This window comes from Neocloeon triangulifer, unplaced genomic scaffold, assembly GCF_031216515.1.
Source record: "Neocloeon triangulifer isolate White Clay Creek 2 clone unplaced genomic scaffold, ASM3121651v1 ptg000022l, whole genome shotgun sequence".
Taxonomy (NCBI): domain Eukaryota; kingdom Metazoa; phylum Arthropoda; class Insecta; order Ephemeroptera; family Baetidae; genus Neocloeon; species Neocloeon triangulifer.
This window is the reverse complement of record NW_026775562.1, coordinates 2,075,406-2,096,750: the sequence shown is the minus strand read 5'-3', so window position 1 is coordinate 2,096,750 and position 21,345 is coordinate 2,075,406. Positions and strand designations below refer to the sequence as shown.

Sequence of the window (21,345 nt, the reverse complement as noted above, 5' to 3'; positions counted from 1 at the left end):
GTAGCCCATAAAAGGAACGGTCAAGACAAACACTCGTGTAAAAAAGTCGGGGATCATCTTTAAAAATTTACTGAAGCAGTTCAGACGAGGAGCTGGTTTCAAGCTTCTTTTGCTTGTAGCGTTGAGTTCGCAGAAGATCGGACACAATCGCCCAGGTCACAAAGGTCGGGAACAGCACGGACAACCAGTACCGCCGAGGAAAAGACAAGCCCATCAACCTAAAATAGGGAAAATTGAATGGACATTCAAAAAAGGTATATTCAAAACATATAAAAAACTTATACATAAACACACAGTCTGTTAATACAAGTGCAAATAAATGGCTAAATTCTAGGAAATTTACAACAAAGCAGTAAAATAATGGAACCTCGGCATGTTATGATAAACTGGAATTGTCAAAATGATAAGAAAACATACTTAGTAGGGCGAAATCGGCTGTTTTAAGCCGAATTCAGCGACAATTTGCAAATTAATGGACGACGTACGATGTAATATGGTGGACACAAGAAAGTGACGATAGTAATGGAGATTACGTCACAGCAACAATAATACTCATTCTTGAGCAACGATTGACTGACTATAAATATGGCCGCTTTTCTACTCCTACTTAAATTTACTTTCATAAAGTGAAGTTACGCCCCTTTTTCTGGTTGGATCACAGAAAACTCGGTGCAATTGATTGAAGGATGAACATGCTATTTTTTTTAGGATTGTTTTATAAAGAATAATACATTCAAGTAACCACAAGTAACGAATTGTAATAATTTATTTCTTTACAATAAACTGCAATAAACAACATAATATATCATAAGTTATTAAAAGTTATTAAAAGTTGACACCCACAATTCAATTACATACATAAATGAGAAGCTGCAAAGCTTTGCATCAGTAATAAAATTGAAACACATTAATGAATGACCTGAATGCAGTTCATTTCAAATGAAAAAGCACAACGCTGAGACATTATTTGATCAGTGCGATTATAATAAATGTGTTGAACAAACACCTCTTTGTATAATGATGTGAAAAATTATTTGCATAATTTTTTACAGAATTTATGCAATTAATACAGTTTCTCTTTTAATAATCTTATCTAATTCCCTCCCACACTTAAAAATAATTGCTGCAGATATATTAAAGATTTAAATTAACCATTACAAGAGAATTTGGAATGCCTCATAAGTTGCAGGGGGCAGAGCATGGCATCACTTTTTCCCCATAAGAAATGCATGTCTCTGTCGAGTGGTGCACTGCGCCTCCTGGTCTGTGGACATGCGTGACGATTGGGTATGGTACGAGAGAAGACGTTGTGCTGCTGATGGTGATGGGAATGGTCTGTGATGCTGGGGTGGTGCCATTTGCAGAGATGGCCTGCGCCACCGTCACAACTGGAGGAGCAATTGAGATTCCAGCAGTTGCCAAAGACACCTGAGAACATAATTTCTGAATTATAAAATTACTGCTTTATTTTTATCTCAAATTTATTGACCTGAGTGACAGATCCAGGTCCAACTGCTGTAGCAATGGTAACAGGAGGTCCATCGGTGGTGTTGGTGATGGTGACAGCAGGCAATGACACAACAGCAGCCGTCTGGGGTTTAAGTCTCAATCGGGCGTTCTGCTCGAGAAGCACTTCGTTGGTTGCGGCCAGGGTCTCCACCTGTCTATGCAACTCGTCCAGCATCCGCTTCAGGTCGAGATTCTCGTCTTGCAGGTTGGAAATCCGAGCCTCAACCTCTTCAGAATAACGCTGCCTCTTAACTGGAGGCTCTAATCGCTCCAAGGACAGCTGCATGACCTGGGCGGCGGTCAAGTGGCGGTACTTGCAGTCTCGGTTTCTGCGACAGTTGCCTCGGAGGTACTCGGTGCACACAGGAGGCTCACCTATAAATTTTCATTGGGAAAAAGTTCATAAATCGTATTTAACAACAACAACCTTGGAGCATGTCCAGGGGCATAAGACCCTGGATGTGTGCAGAGACGGTGGCGTTTAAAGGTAGGCGGCCGGTCTCTTTGAAAGCCTCCTCTTCATCTCGGCTGCAGTGGACAAAACGACAGTTGGCTCTCGGGCAGCCCTTGTTTTGGAAGTCGTGGCAGAAGAGGACCTGAGAGTTGTTGTTGTTGTTGGTCTCTTCGCACGGAATGGTGTGCTGAAACTTGCAGCGTTTGCCTCTACGGCAGGTGTTGCGCAGAAAGTCGCGGCACACTGTGTTAAAGTGCGACGAGTTCATGGACAACTCGTCCGTCCGATCGGGACCTCCGCAGGACGAGCTCATTGTATATCTGTAAAATACATATGTACATCCATATAAAAAGAGAAAATTAATTATAGTAAGGTAAATTTTCAAAAAACCTTAAATATACTCAGCAGTCAAAAGGTAGCTGTTTGTTTACAATTATTTCGAATTATTCAAGCAATTATATATGTAATTCTTGTTTCTTGATAGAGCAGCACAATAGAGCAGTTGCGCCAACTAAACCGTTAATTTGTTTCCGTCTCTTTTTAATTGATGATAATGATTTCATCATTTTATTTTGAAATAATCGGAATCATTTGATTTATTTTTAATATTTTCCAATGAAGAGCTTACGTTTTGATCCATTTGTGCGTTTTTCATAGGTAAGCGTAAAATATTGTTTTGTTTGCAAATCTGCTCGTAATAATTGTAAACAAACACAGCTCAACAATTTCGGCTTACTCGCTATGTTTTTACTCAAATTTCTTATTTTCTGAGTGAAAATTCTTCAAAATCGATGTGCAACTAGCGGGAGTTTAACATTTAGATCTCGTAAAATATTTACTTCAACAAAATGTTCCATTGATCTTGATTAACTTAAAATTTAAATCTTATAAACAGATGTAAGCCGCAGCAATGGAAATTGCCGCCAAGATTGCAAAGTTTGTCCTACCACTGGACGAGGCCTTTGTCGAGCAAGCGTGGCTGCAGGAATTAAGCGAATTGGGCGTTGAACCTTTCTTCAGCGACGACGACGACCTTGAGCTGCGAGTCATCAATCTCATCGATGCCTCGGAGGCTCTGGAGAAGGCTCTTGTTAACGCACCGGACTTCCAGCCCGCTCAATTATGGGCAGACCTCACTGCCAGGGGGCTGCACCACCGAAACATTCTTCCGTACATCTCGTACTTTTCATCGAGCTTTGCAAAAAATTCTGGCAGCCTCAAGGCAGACACTGTCGGACTTGCTTCCGCCAGTTTGTTTTTCAAGATGCTCTCTTTGCCTGGAGCTGTAACATTTAACATGTTCCACCAGGTATTGTGCAGAGTAAATATCTATGTATGCTTCAAAATTAAAATGACGGTTTGTGTTTCAGATTGTTTTTGATTACGCTGTGGACAAGTTGAATTTACTGACAGAAACTCAAAGTAAAGAGCACAGGGACAAGAAGCAGAAAAATGCTGTCCAAAGAAGACAACAGACCATCACAAAAAGAGTCACAATTTTGATGGAGGACCTAACTCGCTTGCTTCGAATAGGCTTTGTCCAAAATCGTCAGCTGGCTGTCAACATTACTGTCAAAAAGCTGGCAGAAATACTCTCTCTTGAAAATAAAATCTTGATCAGGGATTTTGAAACTGAAGATGACTCATTCACATACAGGTAATACAATTTAAAACTGTTCAGTTAAAAATTAAAAAAAAAAAATATTTCTTCCAGAGCTTACATTGCACTGTACATTTTGTGCAGTGATGAAGAAAACATATGTCTGGTATTGGAGCACCTTTTGTCCACCACTTTGTCCCTATCGGGCACACCAAGTCAATTGCGATGCTTCTCGGAAACCTTGACCAACTTCATCAAGTACCTGCTCATAACCAAAGAGCCAAAAGATATGTGGCCTGCTGTGATGATTTTTATGCAGCACCTTTTGACCAGGTCTGTTGAAAGAGCTGAAAACAGACAGAAGGTTGGACACCTCGCCACCATTTTGATCACAAAGATGCCGAAACAACTGGCAAACTGTGTCGTCAAATGGGTGTTCATGTATCTGGCCTTTTCGGAAAGATCCACATACAGATTGATGGTGCTTGAGTTGTTCCAACAGCTTTTGCAAGAGAGACAAATGGAGGACTGCTCGAACGAAGATTTAGTCAAAGTAAACCAAATTTAAAACAAAAATTATTTTTCGTTAATATAATTAATGTGGATAGGACAAAGAGCCCCTTGCTGAAGACGAGGAAGAGGAGGTAGATGACAAGATTTTACAAAAACTTGTGAATTTCCCATTTGAAGGAGGCAGGAGAGCCATCAAACATAGCCACATCTTTTGCCTTGCTCTGCACAGATCAGTGGATGTAGCTCCTTTGATAAGAACTAAAGCTTTGAATATGTTGGCTGAAATGTTGATGTCTGCGTGTGATGCTCCTCTAAGTCCAGTAAATAAATTTAATAATTATTATTAACGGATAAAATTAATAATTCTAAATATTTCAGCTTGTGAACGAAACTTTTGTTGAGCCGTTTGAGGAGACAATAGCAATCAGTGAAAAGGTCACAATTCTGTGGCAAAACAGGTCTGATTTCTTGGATGGTGTGCTTGGCCAGGATATGTTTATTCCTGGAGCAGTGACAATCGTCAACAATTTAGTTGCCATAGCTGAGGACGAGAGGGTTTATGTTAGAAAGGCAGCCCTGCACTGTCTAGTCAGTTTAGGTAAACTGTCTCGACACTGGATCTCCAGCAGCTTTTTAGAGGTACTTTCTATTTTAAAATTTTTTCTTCTCGATACGAATTCTCTATTGGCAGTTGGTGGCAAGTCATTGCAGAGACCCAGCGCCCATGATACGGAAGCAGGCTATCGTTTGCTTGACTGAACTTTTGAAAGAGTACTTCAGCATCCTTCCTATTGTAATCAATTACTGGGTGTCTTCTGTCATGCCTTGTCTGCAAGACCCAGAAAGCAAAGTGCAAGAACTTGTGCAGGAGGCAAGTAGTTTTTTTTCTCAATATAAAATATATGTCAAGTTTTAATTTTAGCAATTCCATGATATATTTTTTGACAACCTGAGGACTTATGACGAAGATTTGACCAAGCACAATCTTCTTCCCTGGAATGTCATGAGGCTAGCAATCACATTCAACTTGAAGAAGTTACTCTCGGACACGTTGAACGTTTGGGCAAAAGGAAAAAATCTTCCGTAAATTTAAAATATTTAATATAAAGCTTAAAATTAAAAAAAAAGGATCTAGGTCTGGATTTATTAAAATAGTCATGAGCTACATTGGCACCAATTTCAACAAAGAGGCGTGGACCCTCCTGGCCATCATATCGGAGAGCCAAAACATTCAGAATGTGGAATTTGCCCAGAACTACTTCAAACAGCATTCCCAAAAAATGAATAAGGTAACATTCATATAAACCAATCAAACTTATTCTAACCTCAATTTAAATTTGCAGACTGAAATTGGTACAATTTACTCTGTGCTCAGGGTACTGATGCTGAATGCCAAATCATTGTCACCTGAGCAAACAAAACAGCTCAGAGACATTTTATGCACAAAGATTGAAAATCTCGCCTTCCCCACAGATCTAATTGGCTGTTCAATTGACACTGTTGCTGCTCTTGACATAGCCCAAAACCAAATTTCAGACTTTGATTCTTGGTGCAAATCAACGTTCAAGGTTGGCACTCATCTATACTAAATATCGCTAAATATAATACTAATAATAATTCACATTTTTCAGAGGCTGGAATTAAAGATTTCCATGTATCTCAGCAAACCTGGTCATGCTCCTCCAGATTCATCCGAGGAGGCCAAACTAAGGGAAATCACCACTTTGGGAGACGTCATGAGAGCGGCCTCGATTTCAAACTCGTCCACTAAAGCTACAGCTCCTCTCATCAGCATCGCCCTCTTTGGTGACGAAAGACCAGAATCCAAAAAGTTGGCTTTTGAAGCCACTCCTCGTATGAGGGCCATTGCGGTTGTTGCCCTAGGAAAAATTGCTATTTTGCATGAGCAGGTTGCCTTTGAAGTGGTCGTCCTTTTCCAACACCTGCTCAAAAAATCGAGTGACAATGTCCTCAGGTGCAACATCTTGGCCGTCCTTGCCGACTTGATTGGAAAGTTAGATAATCGATGTTTAAATTTACATTTAGTCTAAAACTGTAAATTTTCTTCATAGATACGCAACACTTGTTGAATCCATAGTGGCTGAGATCGAAATTTGCCTCCATGACCCAGACCCTGATATGCGCCGTCACGCCCTAGTGGTTGTGGTGCAACTTCTGCAAGGCGACTTTGTCAAGTTGAGAGGCAACACTCTCCTCTTCTACTTGCTGAGCACACTTTGTGATCCTGAAGACGATCTGCGTGATATGACAGCCAGTTATTTGACCAACACACTTATAGCCAAAGTGATACTTTAGCTCATTTTTTTTTCTTTTGGATAATCAATGTTTTTTTGCAGGAACCTAATGCCTTCCAGCAAAATTTGATAGCGGCAATTATTTTGCTGAACGCATTTGAAGATCACGAGCGTTTTTCAAAAATAAAAATAACTCAGGAGCGACTGCGAAGGCTGGCACTTCCTGGCCCTGAAAACAAAGACAAAAGGATGATTGTTTACTCCTTCATGTTGGAGCACATGTCCGACGACCATCGCTTTGATTCGATGCATAGAATTTGCACACAAATATTAGGTAAATTCAATTGCAATAATTTAGAAATATTAAATATTCAAATAACTCTTGGCCATCAGGAGGATTCATTGAGGGAAATTTCCTACTGGGCAAACATGACCACATCCTCGAAGATGCACTTTCTGCATTGCGTTGTGAGCACATTCGTCTCCGCTGCATGAATGTTGCTTCTGATGCTGAAGTTACGGATGCTGATGAAGCTTTCAACAAACTTTACGAGCAAACAAAGAAAATATATGTTGCACATGTGAGACTTCTTTTTTGAATTGAATAATTAAAAACAATAAATTGTTTAATTTTATTTGTTTAGGAAGTTAAGAAGAAGATTGTGGAGAGCATTGTCCCTATAATCAGATCTCTGAGGATAATGTTGCAGAAAGAGAGGTCTCCACTTGCAAATGAACTTATGCAATTCCTTCGAGACCTGATGAAAGACTTCAAATCTGAGGTGATTACTTTCTTACAGTTAAAAAAAAAATCATTTGAAGTATCTTAACACCTAGTTGTAAGTGAAATATAGCTTGCGGCCTATCTTGGCCCCCTCTTGAGTCAATTGGCGTTTTAGCAAAAATTTTTGGCAGAGGTATTGCCGTTTCTTCACATTTTGTCTCTCTTATTTTGACTTGATATGTGAAGAATAAACAACAAGAATAAATACTCTAATTATATCTTTAAAAATATTAACTAAATTAAATATATTTTTTTAGATTGATGAAATCTTTGCTGGAGATAGACAGCTGGTTGAAGAAATTGCCTTCGACATTCGACAATTGGAGGAGCAAGAGGGAGGTGAGATGGAGGAAGATGATTCAGACTGAAATTGTTTTTATTTAGCAAATTTAGTTTTAATTTTTAACTAATATCTTTTAACATAGTTTTAAAGTAAGTTTAACGGCACACCTTATTGGGTGTTTTTAATTAGAAATGAACTTTTAAAAGCGTTAATAAATTTGAATGGTCTGATTATTCTGATTCACACTTTTTTTCAATCGTAATCATGGAAAATTGAGAGTATTGGTTTCTCTGCCTTGCGCCTATTATACTTCATGTGTGAAAAACAAAAACGCTCGCTTCAATGAGCGCATCAGCATAAATTTACCGCCGGCCTGAGCCATATATTTTTTGCGTCCAGTGGGTTTTACGAACCAGAAAATTTTAAGAGCACATTCTACTTACGGGGACGACTTTGCATGCCGCAATTATTTTTTCATTCATTAGGAAGCTCCGCCAAGTGAAAAAGAGTTTTAATCGCTCTAGGGTTTGTGTGCTGCGGCGCATGTGTAATGTAGGTTATTGTCTGGCTGAATGAGTGTGAGTGGACAGTACGATTAATCGTTGTTTGCGCGTACACCGACCGGCGCGCGAGAGAGATGAGTGCGCTCTTGAAAATGAACTTGTATGGAGGCCAAGGCAATGGCGAATGTAGAGCACACACTCGCGCGCACCGCGAGCGAGACCTACAAATTGGCGGCCGCAGGAAGACCAGTTTCTTATTCGGCTAGGTGCGCAAAAAGTGCATGTGATCTTTTTTACTCGGTAATTTCATTACGCGTATGAACAAATGAATATGTACGTGAACTTAATGACTCCATTTTTTGCCCTCGCGCAATTATTTTGTCGATCGTGAGATTGCCCCTGTCGGATGTTGGACCAAAAACTGGCACCTGGTTCACTTAAAAAAAAATATTCTGTACTTGAAATTAGTTTGAGGAGGAAATTGTTTTTATTTTTTATAAATTATCAATTCTACTAAAAATAGTTAAAATTAAACATCATAAGTTTACTCGAAATTTATTCTAAACAAGACTATTTCCTTTTGAGTCCAAAATTTTTGGCCAAAAAAAATATAAATAAAATAGGAATATGTCAATTGTCAATTGTTTCAGCAAAAGACTTACTTATTTTTGGTTTTTCTCGTTTCTAGTCAAAATTATTTCCACTGAAGGGGAAAAACATTTCTTTTGATCAAAACAAAATTATGAGTAAACATTAATTGAAAAAGGAGGACAAGAAGTGGACGCATTAGATCGAAAGTGGTTTTAAAGTGTTTTGATAAAGGCCATTGTTCTGGTGATCCAAATCAAATGTGGACTGAGTTATTTATTTCACTTGTTTTTGTTGGTCGGACGCGCCGAGTCGTGATTTAATTTATAAAATATCTTGCTGCGAGATCGCCGCGGCCGCTCGTGCTTGCGTTAGGATGGCATTTATTTCTTTTTATCGCTGTTGTTCCTTTCCTGGCGATGATTGATGGAATATTTCTGCGCTGCGGTCGGGCGCTTTTTATTTGACCAAAAATTGAGAGACCCGATTTCTTATAATTTCTCTGCTACGAGAAATCGCTTTGGTAAAAAATATTTTCCACGATTTATCAAATTGTATGCATCTCTGTGTGTAAAGTCGATTATTGAGAGCACGTTGGCAGCATAAACAGTTGGGAAAACCGCGAGACAGTTATCGAACACACACACACTACTCGTGAAATGTGAGAAGCACATTTTAATATACTTGGATATATATTTTGTTGTGGTGATTGCTGGTGTGAATGAAAGAAAAGCGATCAAGATAGAAAAGTGTGTGACACTTTAATCTTGTTTGTACTGCATTTTTTCTATTTCTAATTAAGCTACTGCGCACTAAGTTTTGCTATTTGAGCTTTTTGAAAATATGAATTTTAATTTGAGAGATTTTCTATAAAAAAAAAGATTTCCTCTTAGGTGATTTTTTTATTAAACCTAATTATTTTATTTCAATTAAAACAAAATTATATATGTTTTAAAATTGTAATTTCATTCAAGATGGTAATATGAACGCAAAACATGAATCAATCGGGCTGATAGCCAACTTGAGAAGCCGTTAAATTTTATAGGCAAAAAAACGCGAGCCAAAGAGCACACGAAAGAAAGCACTTCCTTGATTATCTCAAGCTAATCCATTAAAACCCCTGTTCTCTTTTCAAGTAGGTGGTGGCAATTTAAAAATATTGATAACTGTACTACTTTTTGGTCAAATAATGGGTGCAACAATTGCCTGACAAATTTCCACCACAACAACCATTGTTGGCATTAAAACACTTTAAAGATTTAATTTTCATGGTTGTTACATTTTTGTTTTTTGTATTTTATTCCCAATTTGGTCTAGACTTTTTTTTTAAATGAAAGAAATAGAAAAATGATATATTAAAAAAAAAATGAAAATATGTTATCCAGTAAAAAAAAAAAAAATTGGAGAGACTTCAAAGATGTAAAAATTAATTGATTTTTAAATATTTTTACTTGCAAAATCTCCTTTGTTGGAAGGAGAAAATAGACATACTTTTCAAATTAAGTACTCCTTATTGACATAGTCAAATCAAGTCTTTACAACAATAGGAGCCATTTTGAGCAATTCTTGGAAATTTAACAAACCATTGTTGTAAAGACGATTTGACTATATCAATAAGGAGTCCTTAAAAATATACTAAGAAATTTTAATCAAATATTGTGTGTGAAAAAAACTTATGAAATAGATCAAATCTGAATTTGTTCATTAATGAGTATTTAAAATAATAATTAATACAGAGTATAATTTGCTTTTTGTTCCGTTAGATAAATTATCTCTCCTCAATGGGAGCAAAATCTCAAATTATTTCCAACTGATTGTAGTGATTGTGAATCATGATTTTTCCTTAATGGCAGGTTGCGTCAGCAGACGTGATTGTTTCTCTGCAGTTAAATTTATTTTAATTCTTTTTAATTAGCATTCCACATTTTCTGATATACTTATTAATAAACTGTAAAATAAATTCAAAGCGGATTTTTTCAAAGGCATAAATATTCTGAATGAAATTTTATTTAAATGAAAATATTGTTTAATTGATCTAATTTCACGCATTAAGCACCGCACTCTCTCTTCTGCTCCTAAAGCACAAAAAATGCGATGCATCATGATCATTAAGCGCGCTGCTCGCACCCACTCATTAAAATTTACAGTGCAGTAGCGTCGCTGCTTCCTCTTATTTTTTTTCATACATTTATATTGCTCTCGGTCGCTAATTCAGAATGTGGCTCATCTCTCACATCGAGCTTGACCCTAATGACAAATTTGCTAGAAAAGGTTAACGCACATGTGCTGCAAATATAAATTTATCCGCGAATATATTGGCACCTGTCCTGTCTCTCTCGCGAAAGAGTTGGCTCGCGCAATTAGTTGTGTGTCTTGGCGAGTGGAAGGGGCGTCCGCAGGTACTGGTTCGCTGCTGACACACATCCAGGTCCATCCTGTTCGGGCCGAGGCGTGCCCGGATAAAAAGCAGCAGACCCCTCTGCAGCCATTCAGTCGACATGAAGGTGCACGCGGCGACACTACTCTTGCTCGGGACCCTGGCGGCCCTCGCGGCGGCCCAGGACCCTCTCGACGCCGCCTACCGCTTCGTCCAGGCGTGCGGACCTCAGGACCTGTCCATGTGCCTCAAGCAGAGAGCGCTCAACTTTGTGGACGACGCACTTTCCAAGGGCGACATCCCCATCTTGAGCGGAGTCACCCTTCTGCAAACTGCCAACCCCTCAGGTACGCTTTTTAGGAATTTTTACGCAATTCAATATTAAATTATAAAATATTCTGAGAATATATTGAAGGAAAAAAATTAATACTGAGGTAATTTGATATTTAAATTTAACTACGTAAGAGAAACTAGTAAACGAAAAACTAAAATTTGACTGAGACTCTTTATATTAATCTTGCTAAAGGTAAAAATATTATTGTTTTCCCTTATCAATTCCTTAAATTAAAAGATTTTTTCCTTTGTCTTAATTTAACACAAAGTTAAACAACTAATTCATTATTTTATTATAAATTCAAATTTAGCCGATTAATATCTCTTTAGTTAAATATTAAATTAAAAATTTATTATCTTATATTTTATTTCACTTTTTCCCCAGAACGAACTGGCAAGGAGGTCAATGACATTCCCCGCAACGACGAAAACCCTGAAGCTCACGTCGAGTCTTTGCTGATTGACAGAGTAGCCAGGTTTTTCAGCACTCACACCCTTCAGGTCAAAGTACCTGACGATACCATCTCCGACCTGAAACGCTCCATCGAGGAAGGTTAGTTTCTTTTTCGAAATTTCCCTACATCTCTTTAGCTAAATAAATTATTAATTAGGTCGTAAGAAGAAAAAGAAGTTCCTTCTGCCCTTCCTCCTTGCCCTGAAGCTGAAGGCAGTGGCCCTGGTGCCCCTGGTTTTGGGTGCCATCGCCCTCCTTGCCCTGAAGGCCCTGGTCGTCGGAAAGATCGCCCTGGCACTGTCGGCTCTGATTGGTCTGCAAAAGCTGCTGGCCAACCAGCACAGCACCAAGACGGTGGAGGTGGTCGCCCACCCTTCGTACTCTCACGAGGAGCACCACAGCACTGGAGGCCACGGCCACTACGCGCGCAACATCGAGCTGCCCTACAGCGCCCACAAGCCTTGAACTTGCCAAAACTTTAATTCTTGACTCTAATCTTCGAATACTGTGTTCCTCCCTATTTCTCTTGCTATCAAATATGCTGTGATGATATTGCCCAGCGAAGTACAAACTCTTTGCTCAAGTCTAGTTTCCTCTGTGCCTTTTTTTTAAATCTCTGCTCTCTTTTTTTTCATGAAATTCCTCTCTACGCTTTAACGAGTTTTAATTTATTTTGCCTAATTTATTGTGTACATGAGCGTGCTAAATAAATATGTTGCCAAATTTGCCCAAAGTTAAGTGCATATATACCTGCGTATTATTATTATATTATTTTTTGCTGAAATTCGGGCACTGTTGTCGCCAGAATTCTTGTCTTCGTTTCAGAAAAGCAACTCCTTCCTCTGCGTGCGTGGAAATGTGACTCACCGAGTCTTGATTCGAAGCTTTTATATCTGCAATAAAAAGTGCAAAAAGAAATAATCATGAAAATTAAGCTATACGCTGTGGTTTTAATGATTCAACCTGGATGTTGGAGGAGGTTTTCCAGATACTCCCGGTCCACGCTGAGCTGGCCCAAGAGATGTTGCTTCTTTCTGGGTTGTTTGCTGGCTGTAGAGGAAGAAGTCCTACTTTTCCCCGAGGACGGCGTCGATTTTGCTGTCCCACTGGCAGCAGACTTTGTTCCTACACACCATTATAATAAATACATCGGATGAATTATCAGAACCCAGTTTTACTTAATGGGGTTGCAGGTTTTAAATTGTTATTTTCTTTAGTTTCGCTCCTCTCCTCCTCCGAAGCAGGGGAGTTGCTTTTGTTCTGATTCTTTTCATCCAAATCTCCTGCGTACTTTGATGAAAGGAGAGCTAGTTTATCCCTGCAGCCTTAAATTAAAAAAGGCACAGTCAATAATTAAATTTTATTTTATTTTACACTCACTTCCAATGGCGTTCTCAATTGCCTCCTGAGCCTTTTGCACGCCCAGTCGAAAGCCAGCCTGCTCAGGTCGCAAGCGCTGTCCTCGGTGGTAAAACATCAGGCTGTGCTCAAAGTCGCCTAAGTGATAAAGCGCCTCTGCTTTTTGAAATATTGCTATGAATAAAAATTGATGGATGGAAAAATTTAAACATTAAAATTATTAAACCTTTGACGAAGTGCTTGTCATAAGCCAGAGCTGCGTTTGCGTCCTGAAGGGCTTCTTGGGCCAGTCCAAGCAAAAGGTGGCACTTGCTACGAGCGACCAAGGCGTGCTTGTCATGTGGTTGGAGCTCCAATGCCTTAATTAAAATATTTAAATTATTTTCATTTTTCATAATAATACATTTAGCAACCAAATTTATTCAAGAAACTCTTGCATTTTATATTATTAATTCCTGTAATTTTACAAAATTCCTTTTGCCATTAATATACCTTGTTGACAAACCCCAGAGCGACCTTCAGGTCACCGCCCTTCATCTCGTGACCTCCCAAGGTCAGCAAGGTGCTCGGATCGGCCTGCTCGGGAATCTGCAGCGCCTTGCTCCGTTCCTGGCGTCGCTTCAATTTGAGGCTCAACTTGATGTCTCGGTTGCCCATATTGACGGCGGCCGCCCTGTCCTTGTCCGTATAACATTCTTCTCCCCTGCGGAAGTAGCTGTCCCCCTTGCCAGAACGACGGCCTTGTCTGTATTTCCCAAGCATAATGAAGTTCATTAAAAGCACAAAAGCAGTGTGCATTATGTATATATAATTAATCAGGGCACGCTCGAATTCTCCTCCCGCCTTTTTCATTTCGCGGAAATATCCAACCCCTCCACCCTTTAGAGTATTATGAAGGAGGCAAAAATGATAAATTTGTTTGAAGATTCAGTATTAAGAAATTAGAGAAAAATCAGCAATAGAAAATGAGATTCTCATCATCTTTGGTTCAATTATTTTACATTTTTAAGCAATTCTTGTTCTCAAAACGATACAACTTTCTTGAGAAAATCCCCTCCTTTCAATACACTCGCCCTTGAATTTCTCGAATCAGCAAATCGACCAATCAGAAATCAGAATCTGAGACCTGAGACAGTTGTGCAAAAACATTAATTGTTGTCATTTACGACATTCATGTGTGGTGTGAACTTTTCAAATTTTGGACTTTAGACTGAAAAGAATTCTTCCCTGAGGAGCATCTGCAGTTCCTGCTGCTGCTGCTGGATGCGGCGGATCTTGATGTCCTTGCTGATCTGCGCGAACGACGTGTTCTTGCGCGTCTGCTGCGCCGACGGCAGCGGCGCCGACCCTTGCGACGACCTGCGTTCTTCGCCGCCCGTCGGAAGGGTGCGCCTTGAGGTTGGTGTCTCTGCGGCGGCCGTTCCGCGGCCGTCGGGCAGTTTCAACGGCAGCGGCAACACGATGCTCGGCCTCTTCTTGGTGCGCTGCTCGTCGACGCCCGGCGAGACGGCGGCGCCGTCGTCGGCGCCGTCGCCCACCCTGATGAAACTCTGCATGTAGTCGGCCTCTCGAGAAGTGAAGAGGATGCTGCGGGCCCGTTGTGTCAGCGAGTCGGCCGCCGGTGCTGCTGCTGAGGCCTCCATAATTCTGTATCGGACCAAAAAGCATCGTCGGAGGAGGAAAAGCAGAGGACGTTAACAAAATTTCCAAATTAATTAAATTTTGATAAAATTGAGATTAAAAAATGCAACGTTTTCGGGATAATTTTATAAACTTTAAAAATTTTGCATGATGAGCTGTGTTTTTTGTCGCTTTTTTTTTTTTTTTTTTTTTTATTGCAGATTTCTGCTTTTTATTCCTTGAAAAAAGTTGATGAGTCTGTTTGTGATTTTAAATTATAATTTCAATATATTGATTATTTATTCGATTTTTTTTTTATTCTTCATGCACTAAAATTGAAAATTTTCCGTCAGCCATCACAACAAAAGTTAATCAGAAAGCCCCGCAATAATGAAAATTTTCTGTGATTGTTGTGATACTCTAACTCGGCTTGGCATCAATACAACAATGAAAACTAAATTTCAACAAACGCTTTGGAAATCGTTATTTACGGTATAGAAACTTCCAGAATTGAGATTAGTTAAAAAATAGCTGCCGGTTTGTTTTAAAAGAATTTTCCAATTTTACTTCGATTAAATGTGCCTTCTTATTATTATTGTTAATTTAGTTCAAAATTACGTCAAAGTAATTCAAGTAATTTTTTTTTTAATTCAAGCAGAATGAATGGGCTTAAATTAGTCTTGAAATAAAATGAAACTTAAATATCTATAAAAACCATTAGAAACATTGATCAAATCAATTAACTTATAAGTTGCCCAATGTTTAAGCTGGATTTTTCCAATTAATTATAAAATTTAGGTGTCTTATTGTTAGTCATCATTAAATTTTCGTCCCATGTAATTATGCAGATGGTATGTTAATATGTTTCCTAAAAGCCCACTTGTAAAACTAAAAATTCAATGCAAATTTTTTTCTGAAAAAATTTAAACCGGGTTCCTTGTTTTCAATTTTTCATGAAATCCCCCTCGACTGTTATCTTTGAATTTTAATTTCATCTAATTTTTATGGGGTACTTCATATTTTTAAAACCTTTTTAAAGTAGTTTAACTATGATTTCGATTTATTTATTCTCCATTCATTGATTGATTTCGATGCGTATATTTTTTAACTGGCAATAGAAAATTTAATCTGCTTAAAATATTTTTCAGTTCTGAGACTTTTAACAAAATAAATTTAGCTTATATTTTAGCATTATTATGTGACATTCTAAACTAATATTGATATAATAGGGCGCTGGCGCATTTGCCTGATCAATAAAAAGGCAAGTCGTATTATTTGACGAAGAAAAAATCGTCTCTCATAATGATACGCGCTTAAGATATGCCTGTGCTGGGGCGGTCGCGGTGGTAGTTGGCCGTGCCAGGACAGATTATTTTAACGACAATTAGTCGCACACGGCATTTTAACAAACCGTGCAGGGAAACAAAAGGGGCTCGCATCAAAGAAGATGATCCGCGCCGGCGACAAACCGCGAGGCAGCGACGTCCCTATTATGCGAAAGTCACGCGATCTCGAATCTTCACTGCTAATTATTCGGTTTCTGCGATATGGATTAACCAACTCACCCGACGTCGTGGAATTTGTTGAGAAAAAGGCGAAAATTGAATATTTGGGTGCGAAAAGCGGCACTGATCGCGAGTTTCTATGGCGACCGCGGTCAACAATTTCACACCGAGCACAACACGAAAGGGCGCCAAAATTGATGCTTTTCCGCATTGGCGACGGCCCATGCTGTGATGAAAGTAAATAACGTGACTAAATCGGAGGGTTGATATTATTTGCTAGTTAAAAATCAAAGAAAAAGAAGCCTAATATGCAAATAAACAAAAATTTAAATCTAGCAATATTCAACAAATTGGAGTGACTTTCATGAAGTAAGGAAAATTCAATGCCAATGGACTTATGAAAGTTTAAAATGGCACTTAAAATTTGCTAATTAATTTTGCGAATTCCTTCAAAATTGATATTGTTAAGAAAAACATTTTCTTTTAAAATTTACAAAAATTTCTAATATTTCCTTCATTGTTTCTCAAGAACTTGGAATGAATAGATTTTTTTATTTAATTCAATTAAAAATAAATTTATTTTATTTAGACTTATCCAAGCATTTTAATTTTATTTAATTTATCTTAGAATTTTTTATATAATTTTTTCAATCAAACAAAATCTTTTTGTTATTCGTTGCAAAAAAAAATATTATAGTTTCTTCCAACCAACCATAATTTACAATTCAATAAGCAAGTCCATTCTGTAAAAGTATATTAATTGTTTTTTTTTCTCATCACAACATCAATGAATTAATCAAAATAATTTTGCAAGAGTTTCTTGATAAGATTGATTTAAAATAGGGAGATCTTTTCACCCTTTCCAGTCCGTCGAGTGCTTTCTGGTAGTTTCCGTTCTTCAGCTGGTTGGTGGCCTCGTCGTAGCGGACTCTGCTCTCCGCCTGGGCCGCCTGCTCTTCCCTCATCGCGGCCCGCTGCTGTTTCGTGGGCTTTGGCACCACTTTTGGCTGGTTTTGGTTCTTGGTTCCACGGGGCACTCCCATTTTTTTTTGACCTGAGATAAAAGTAGAAAAAGAAATGTTTAAACTTTGAGGTAAAAGAAAAATACACAATCAAATTATCTATCTTTAAAAAAATGTGACAGATATTTTTACGTTTTGAGTTACTGCTGGACCAAAGTATCAAATTTGACAATAACTTTTTTTTGTATCAAATTCAATTAAATTCTTTTCCCTGATAGTCTGCAGGGGAAATCTGTCTTTTAAAGAAAACTATTTTTAAACATCATTGAAACTATTTATTTCTGATTTTGAAATAATCCAAATCTTTTATTCTTGTAAAATCTATTTTTATCCACCAATGAAGTATAACTTCAATCACTTTGCTTTCAAATACTCTTGACTCATATCATATCAAATTAAAGTCATAGACTTTTAATACTTGTGATATCAACTAGATTAGGATCATTGTGAAATTTCCATCAAATTATGTAAGTATATCTTTGGTCTGTAATCAAATTAGCTGTCTCTTTGCATTATTTACAAACAGAAAAGTCCATTCGGTGCCTTGCAGTGCTCACTTGGAAATTAAAGGAAAAATAGAGCAATCAAATGCTAATGACGCGCATTCCAAGTGCACACGCGAGCTGCTTCACGTTTCAGTGGCATGGAAATAAAGAAAGTCTGATGTCACTGGGGTAGTTGCTTTACAGGGGTTGACTCGGAACAAAAAGCTGCGGGTGACGCAGTGAAAAAAAATACAAAAGTCACAATCTAGTTAATTCGAAAGGAAACTTTTCATGTCGCATAAAACTTTGGATTGTCCCAAAACCATAAAATAAACAAGACTTTTGAAATGTAACACCGAAAGAAATCGTCAAGGATTACATAAAAGAAAATATTTCAAATTTTACCAATTTTGGATCTAATGAAATATATTTCTAAAGCGTGCAGAGCTTTTCAATAAGCCAAAGTGATTGACCGTGACAAGGCACAAAAATACACGTTGTAAGAAGCGAGTGCCAAAATTAAATGGCCCCTGATCGATTCCCGCATAAAGCGCCCTGCGTGAGACGTGTCGCCATTTCCACCTGCATTTTACACCCTAAAAAATTCGTCTCGTGACAAGAAAAGATACACAAAGCCTCGAAATAGCAAAGATCAAGAACACACATGTAGTAAATTTGACCTTGTGATCAAAAACGTGCTGTACTTTTTGTCCAAAAACTTGCACTACAAGAATTCATAAAATGGAATTTAAGAATTCCAGAATATCCAAATGTTTCCAATTAAATTATCTCAATATTTTGTGAAATTTTAATTAATTTTAGCTGCGGATATTTATGAATGTTGCCCACAGAAAAACTATCTGTAAAATATTAACTATTTTTCTTAATGAAAATGAAGATTAACTTTAAATCTTCAATAAAAAAGCTGTTTGAAATTATGTCGAGCCAAAAAAATTACCAATTTAATGAAAATTAAGATTCACAAATAATTTTGTCTTTTTAAAAGAAGGCTCTTTAATTATTTTACTGGGGCGTAAAACACTTACAAAACCTGCCGATTTGTCCGTCTCTGTTGTGGCGACAAAGTCACCCTCTGCGAGCTCCGTTCCCACCACTTAGGGTGGCTCTCCTCAAGCAAGTCAAAGGACGCACTGCCGCCGCTGCCTTGCTGATTAAGTCCCTTCTCTCTTTTCTCTTCGCCGCGCACATGTTCTATTTACAAATTTTCGCATCGCATGCGCCCCACAACAACCTTATTGTGTTTGTCATTTGATGCCAGGTGTTGAATTATTCACACCCTTTTTCAAAGCTTGACAATATTTGAAATTAACTGCTTATTTATAAAATGTCTAACTATTTAAAAATTGATTTTTTTTTTTAATTTAGCCGACTTATTTAAAGAATTTCTAAAAATTTGAACAAAATTGCTGAATTCGCAGATAAAATTTAAATTAAAAAATATTATTGAAAGTTTTTAATAATTTAGTTTTGAATTTAGCTGTTTTATTTTAGTATGTTTTGTTTTGTGACCAATTTTATCATGCAATTTTCCTTCCAATACGTGGAATTAGAAATCAAATTTCGTCACGTTCCCAAATCGACAAAGTTTTTGCCGCGAAAAGCGACGTTGTTTCTTTGGTGCGTCTTTTGTGCTGCAGGTTTTTATTTGGCGGCGACACGCGAAGAGGCAAATCGCCGCAACTCCCCAGTATCAAAGCGCAAACTTTTAATTTGACCGCAACACCCTTCATTGATTTTCACACCCCTTCTTGGTAACAATTTGAGCATAAGTAATAATGCGCAGGCAATTCAACTCGCAATACTGATTAAATTTTTAGCGCCTCGTAATTTAATCCTGTTATATAATTTAATGAGAAATTAAGTGCAGCTTCATTCAAGTTGAAATTTGAAAATGTAAAACAGTAATAAATTATTTTGTTTTGTACCTGAAATTCCGAAAGTTTCAAATTAAAATTTTTCAGGAATAAAAGGGCGTGCAAAAGTATTTAAAATTTTTAATTATTTTCTTTAAAGATGTTACAGCGTTCAAGGTCTTGCTTTTGAATGGAGAAGTTCAAATTAGAACACAATTCCTCTGCTCTGTCATTCTTCGCTCGTCCAGCTTTTGCAAAAATTTATTTATTAAGTAAAAATAAAAATTTACTTGATTAGTAACCTTTGGCACCAGTGCACCTTAGAAGGTGCTGCTGGATGAGACACTGCAAAATCAGCAAGGAAGATATTTTGCAGCCTCGTCCTGGGGATTGTACAACTGTCCAGTTACTTCCTAAGATGTTATTATTAAATTGTTTGAATATGGTCGTCCTTAATTATACGTTTGATAAAATTTTCACAAAACTGAAAGTCGGTCTTGTTGATTTGAGCCTTTCCTTTGTATGCGGATATGAGCCCAAAATCAGGTTCATTGGTTGATTCACGCACCTATTTAATAATGAATTAATTAAAATACAAAATATTAAAGAAAAAATTCCAACCAAACCGAGCTGCGTCAAAACGCAATGCGTAAAACACTAAATTTTATTCACAATTTATTCAATTTCTGTTTTGAATTTCAAAAAGTAAACTCACAAAAGTTTGCTCCTCAAATTTCAACTGCAAATCTTCCATTCATTTTTTAAAATACAGACATTTTTATATTTTAATAATTTTATAAAATTACTGTTCTTCTGTTCGAATACAATTTGAGTGGAATTTTTCTTCTTGAGCAAGACTCTGTTGAGAACATAGTTAGTTATGGAGGAGACGACCCAGTCCTCGTTCAGGGAACGGTCGCTGCTTGCCATGGACGCCAGACAAAAGCTTTGGGCGCGCGGATCGTCAAAGGGTGACACGTACGGCTCGCAGCACTCGGAGAAAATTTCATTCTGGAAATATTTCTCATTTTTCGCCTTTTCACAATAATTTTTAATATTTCACGTCGAAGGGAATGGTGGCGCACTTTCGCCACGGGATCACGTTGCCAGCCGAAGAATTTAAGTAGCACGGAAATTGGTCCAAGGTTTGGTGCGAAAATTGGAAGCAATCTAGCATGCATTTCAACTGCATGTCTCGTTTAGCAAGTCCCCAAACTAGTGGCAGAAAAAAATTTGGATGAAGATTAAAATTGAATTTTTAAATTTACCAGACTTGATTGAGTCGTTTTTCGATATAAATTTGATGCTTTCAAAACGTTCTGAAAAAAATTGCTGGATCTAAAAGAAAATTGATGGATTAAATTTTAAAATTTCTATCAAAACTTGCATTCATCAAAAGCGTTGCAAGAAGAATTGTGCGCATTTTGAAACCAGACACACATATTTATTACGTAAAGGGAGAAATTGCGGTGATTGTGAGGCCGGAAGGAAGTGACCAAATTGAATTGTAAAATTCTCCGAAGTTCAATTTTACATGCACCAAATTCAAAACGTGGATATTTTGTGCAGTTATATAATTTTATTTTGCAATTTTTATCTCAATTTCAAGGATAGCTGCGAGTTAAGCTCTAGTTGGCGATTTGAGTAACTACCAGAGCTTTGTGCGGATCGTCTCACTGAACCGTGTTGCCCTCTAACGCTCACTCTGTCAGTTTGCGGGGTCAAGGGATAGCTTTAAATGAACATGAAAATGTTTTAAATCCCTCAAATTGAAGCATTTTTTAGTTCAATTTATTTTCAAAAGTGATTATAGCTTTACACTTAATT

At 37.7% G+C, this 21,345-nt stretch overlaps 5 protein-coding genes and 1 long non-coding RNA gene across 6 annotated transcripts; 2 read left to right on the top strand and 4 right to left on the bottom strand.

The window, feature by feature from the left end:
• Positions 1 to 44: 44 nt before the first annotated feature.
• LOC132204237 (uncharacterized) lies at positions 45 to 605 on the bottom strand. The gene is made up of 2 exons (XR_009442515.1): positions 418 to 605; positions 45 to 218 (listed from the first exon to the last, which is right to left on the bottom strand). It is a non-coding gene; the product is annotated as an uncharacterized LOC132204237 (long non-coding RNA).
• Positions 606 to 738: 133 nt separating this feature from the next.
• Positions 739 to 2,453, bottom strand: LOC132204236 (zinc finger CCCH domain-containing protein 10-like). The gene is made up of 4 exons (XM_059632610.1): positions 2,354 to 2,453; positions 1,937 to 2,283; positions 1,490 to 1,884; positions 739 to 1,428 (listed from the first exon to the last, which is right to left on the bottom strand). The coding sequence occupies exons 2-4, from the start codon at positions 2,274 to 2,276 to the stop codon at positions 1,177 to 1,179; spliced, it is 987 nt and encodes a 328-aa protein (XP_059488593.1). The 5' UTR covers positions 2,277 to 2,283; positions 2,354 to 2,453; the 3' UTR covers positions 739 to 1,176.
• Positions 2,454 to 2,668: 215 nt separating this feature from the next.
• Positions 2,669 to 7,637, top strand: LOC132204423 (condensin-2 complex subunit D3-like). Its single transcript, XM_059632921.1, has 16 exons — positions 2,669 to 2,789; positions 2,859 to 3,272; positions 3,334 to 3,620; positions 3,678 to 4,116; positions 4,172 to 4,396; positions 4,455 to 4,715; positions 4,768 to 4,947; positions 4,999 to 5,159; positions 5,212 to 5,365; positions 5,420 to 5,644; positions 5,708 to 6,090; positions 6,149 to 6,380; positions 6,434 to 6,665; positions 6,725 to 6,912; positions 6,976 to 7,113; positions 7,373 to 7,637. Exons 2-16 carry the CDS (start codon positions 2,874 to 2,876, stop codon positions 7,481 to 7,483), a joined length of 3,615 nt encoding a protein of 1,204 aa, XP_059488904.1. The 5' UTR covers positions 2,669 to 2,789; positions 2,859 to 2,873; the 3' UTR covers positions 7,484 to 7,637.
• A 3,316-nt stretch (positions 7,638 to 10,953) lies between these two features.
• On the top strand, positions 10,954 to 12,591 carry LOC132204424 (uncharacterized). Its single transcript, XM_059632922.1, has 3 exons — positions 10,954 to 11,213; positions 11,585 to 11,752; positions 11,811 to 12,591. The coding sequence occupies exons 1-3, from the start codon at positions 10,988 to 10,990 to the stop codon at positions 12,116 to 12,118; spliced, it is 702 nt and encodes a 233-aa protein (XP_059488905.1). The 5' UTR covers positions 10,954 to 10,987; the 3' UTR covers positions 12,119 to 12,591.
• Positions 12,592 to 12,611: 20 nt separating this feature from the next.
• Positions 12,612 to 18,774, bottom strand: LOC132204611 (outer dynein arm-docking complex subunit 4). Its single transcript, XM_059633232.1, has 6 exons — positions 18,691 to 18,774; positions 16,995 to 17,191; positions 13,239 to 13,371; positions 13,034 to 13,186; positions 12,832 to 12,978; positions 12,612 to 12,778 (listed from the first exon to the last, which is right to left on the bottom strand). Exons 2-6 carry the CDS (start codon positions 17,178 to 17,180, stop codon positions 12,612 to 12,614), a joined length of 786 nt encoding a protein of 261 aa, XP_059489215.1. The 5' UTR covers positions 17,181 to 17,191; positions 18,691 to 18,774.
• Positions 18,775 to 19,812: 1,038 nt separating this feature from the next.
• LOC132204610 (uncharacterized) lies at positions 19,813 to 21,075 on the bottom strand. The gene is made up of 4 exons (XM_059633231.1): positions 20,582 to 21,075; positions 20,389 to 20,529; positions 19,981 to 20,086; positions 19,813 to 19,931 (listed from the first exon to the last, which is right to left on the bottom strand). The coding sequence occupies exons 1-4, from the start codon at positions 20,708 to 20,710 to the stop codon at positions 19,813 to 19,815; spliced, it is 495 nt and encodes a 164-aa protein (XP_059489214.1). The 5' UTR covers positions 20,711 to 21,075.
• Between the last annotated feature and the right edge of the window lie 270 nt (positions 21,076 to 21,345).

What these genes read in the sequence shown, in the direction of transcription:
- LOC132204236 (XM_059632610.1), bottom strand. Translation starts at nt 2,276, where the DNA reads ATGAGCTCGTCCTGCGGAGGTCCCGATCGGACGGACGAGTTGTCCATG. An exon ending in GCCCCTGGACATGCTCCAAG is followed by an intron (nt 1,885 to 1,936) that starts GTTGTTGTTGTT and finishes GAAAATTTATAG; the next exon opens with GTGAGCCTCCTGTGTGCACC. An exon ending in GACCTGGATCTGTCACTCAG is followed by an intron (nt 1,429 to 1,489) that starts GTCAATAAATTT and finishes TTATGTTCTCAG; the next exon opens with GTGTCTTTGGCAACTGCTGG.
- LOC132204423 (XM_059632921.1), top strand. Translation starts at nt 2,874, where the DNA reads ATGGAAATTGCCGCCAAGATTGCAAAGTTTGTCCTACCACTGGACGAG. An exon ending in GATGACTCATTCACATACAG is followed by an intron (nt 3,621 to 3,677) that starts GTAATACAATTT and finishes TATTTCTTCCAG; the next exon opens with AGCTTACATTGCACTGTACA. An exon ending in TCTCCAGCAGCTTTTTAGAG is followed by an intron (nt 4,716 to 4,767) that starts GTACTTTCTATT and finishes CTCTATTGGCAG; the next exon opens with TTGGTGGCAAGTCATTGCAG.
- LOC132204424 (XM_059632922.1), top strand. Translation starts at nt 10,988, where the DNA reads ATGAAGGTGCACGCGGCGACACTACTCTTGCTCGGGACCCTGGCGGCC. An exon ending in GCAAACTGCCAACCCCTCAG is followed by an intron (nt 11,214 to 11,584) that starts GTACGCTTTTTA and finishes CTTTTTCCCCAG; the next exon opens with AACGAACTGGCAAGGAGGTC. An exon ending in GAAACGCTCCATCGAGGAAG is followed by an intron (nt 11,753 to 11,810) that starts GTTAGTTTCTTT and finishes ATTATTAATTAG; the next exon opens with GTCGTAAGAAGAAAAAGAAG.
- LOC132204611 (XM_059633232.1), bottom strand. Translation starts at nt 17,180, where the DNA reads ATGGGAGTGCCCCGTGGAACCAAGAACCAAAACCAGCCAAAAGTGGTG. An exon ending in CACTCGACGGACTGGAAAGG is followed by an intron (nt 13,372 to 16,994) that starts GTGAAAAGATCT and finishes ATTTTAATTAAG; the next exon opens with GCATTGGAGCTCCAACCACA. An exon ending in AAAACCTGCAACCCCATTAA is followed by an intron (nt 12,779 to 12,831) that starts GTAAAACTGGGT and finishes AATGGTGTGTAG; the next exon opens with GAACAAAGTCTGCTGCCAGT.
- LOC132204610 (XM_059633231.1), bottom strand. Translation starts at nt 20,710, where the DNA reads ATGCAGTTGAAATGCATGCTAGATTGCTTCCAATTTTCGCACCAAACC. An exon ending in GCGCCACCATTCCCTTCGAC is followed by an intron (nt 20,530 to 20,581) that starts GTGAAATATTAA and finishes AAATATTTCCAG; the next exon opens with AATGAAATTTTCTCCGAGTG. An exon ending in TCTCCTCCATAACTAACTAT is followed by an intron (nt 20,087 to 20,388) that starts GTTCTCAACAGA and finishes ATTATTAAATAG; the next exon opens with GTGCGTGAATCAACCAATGA.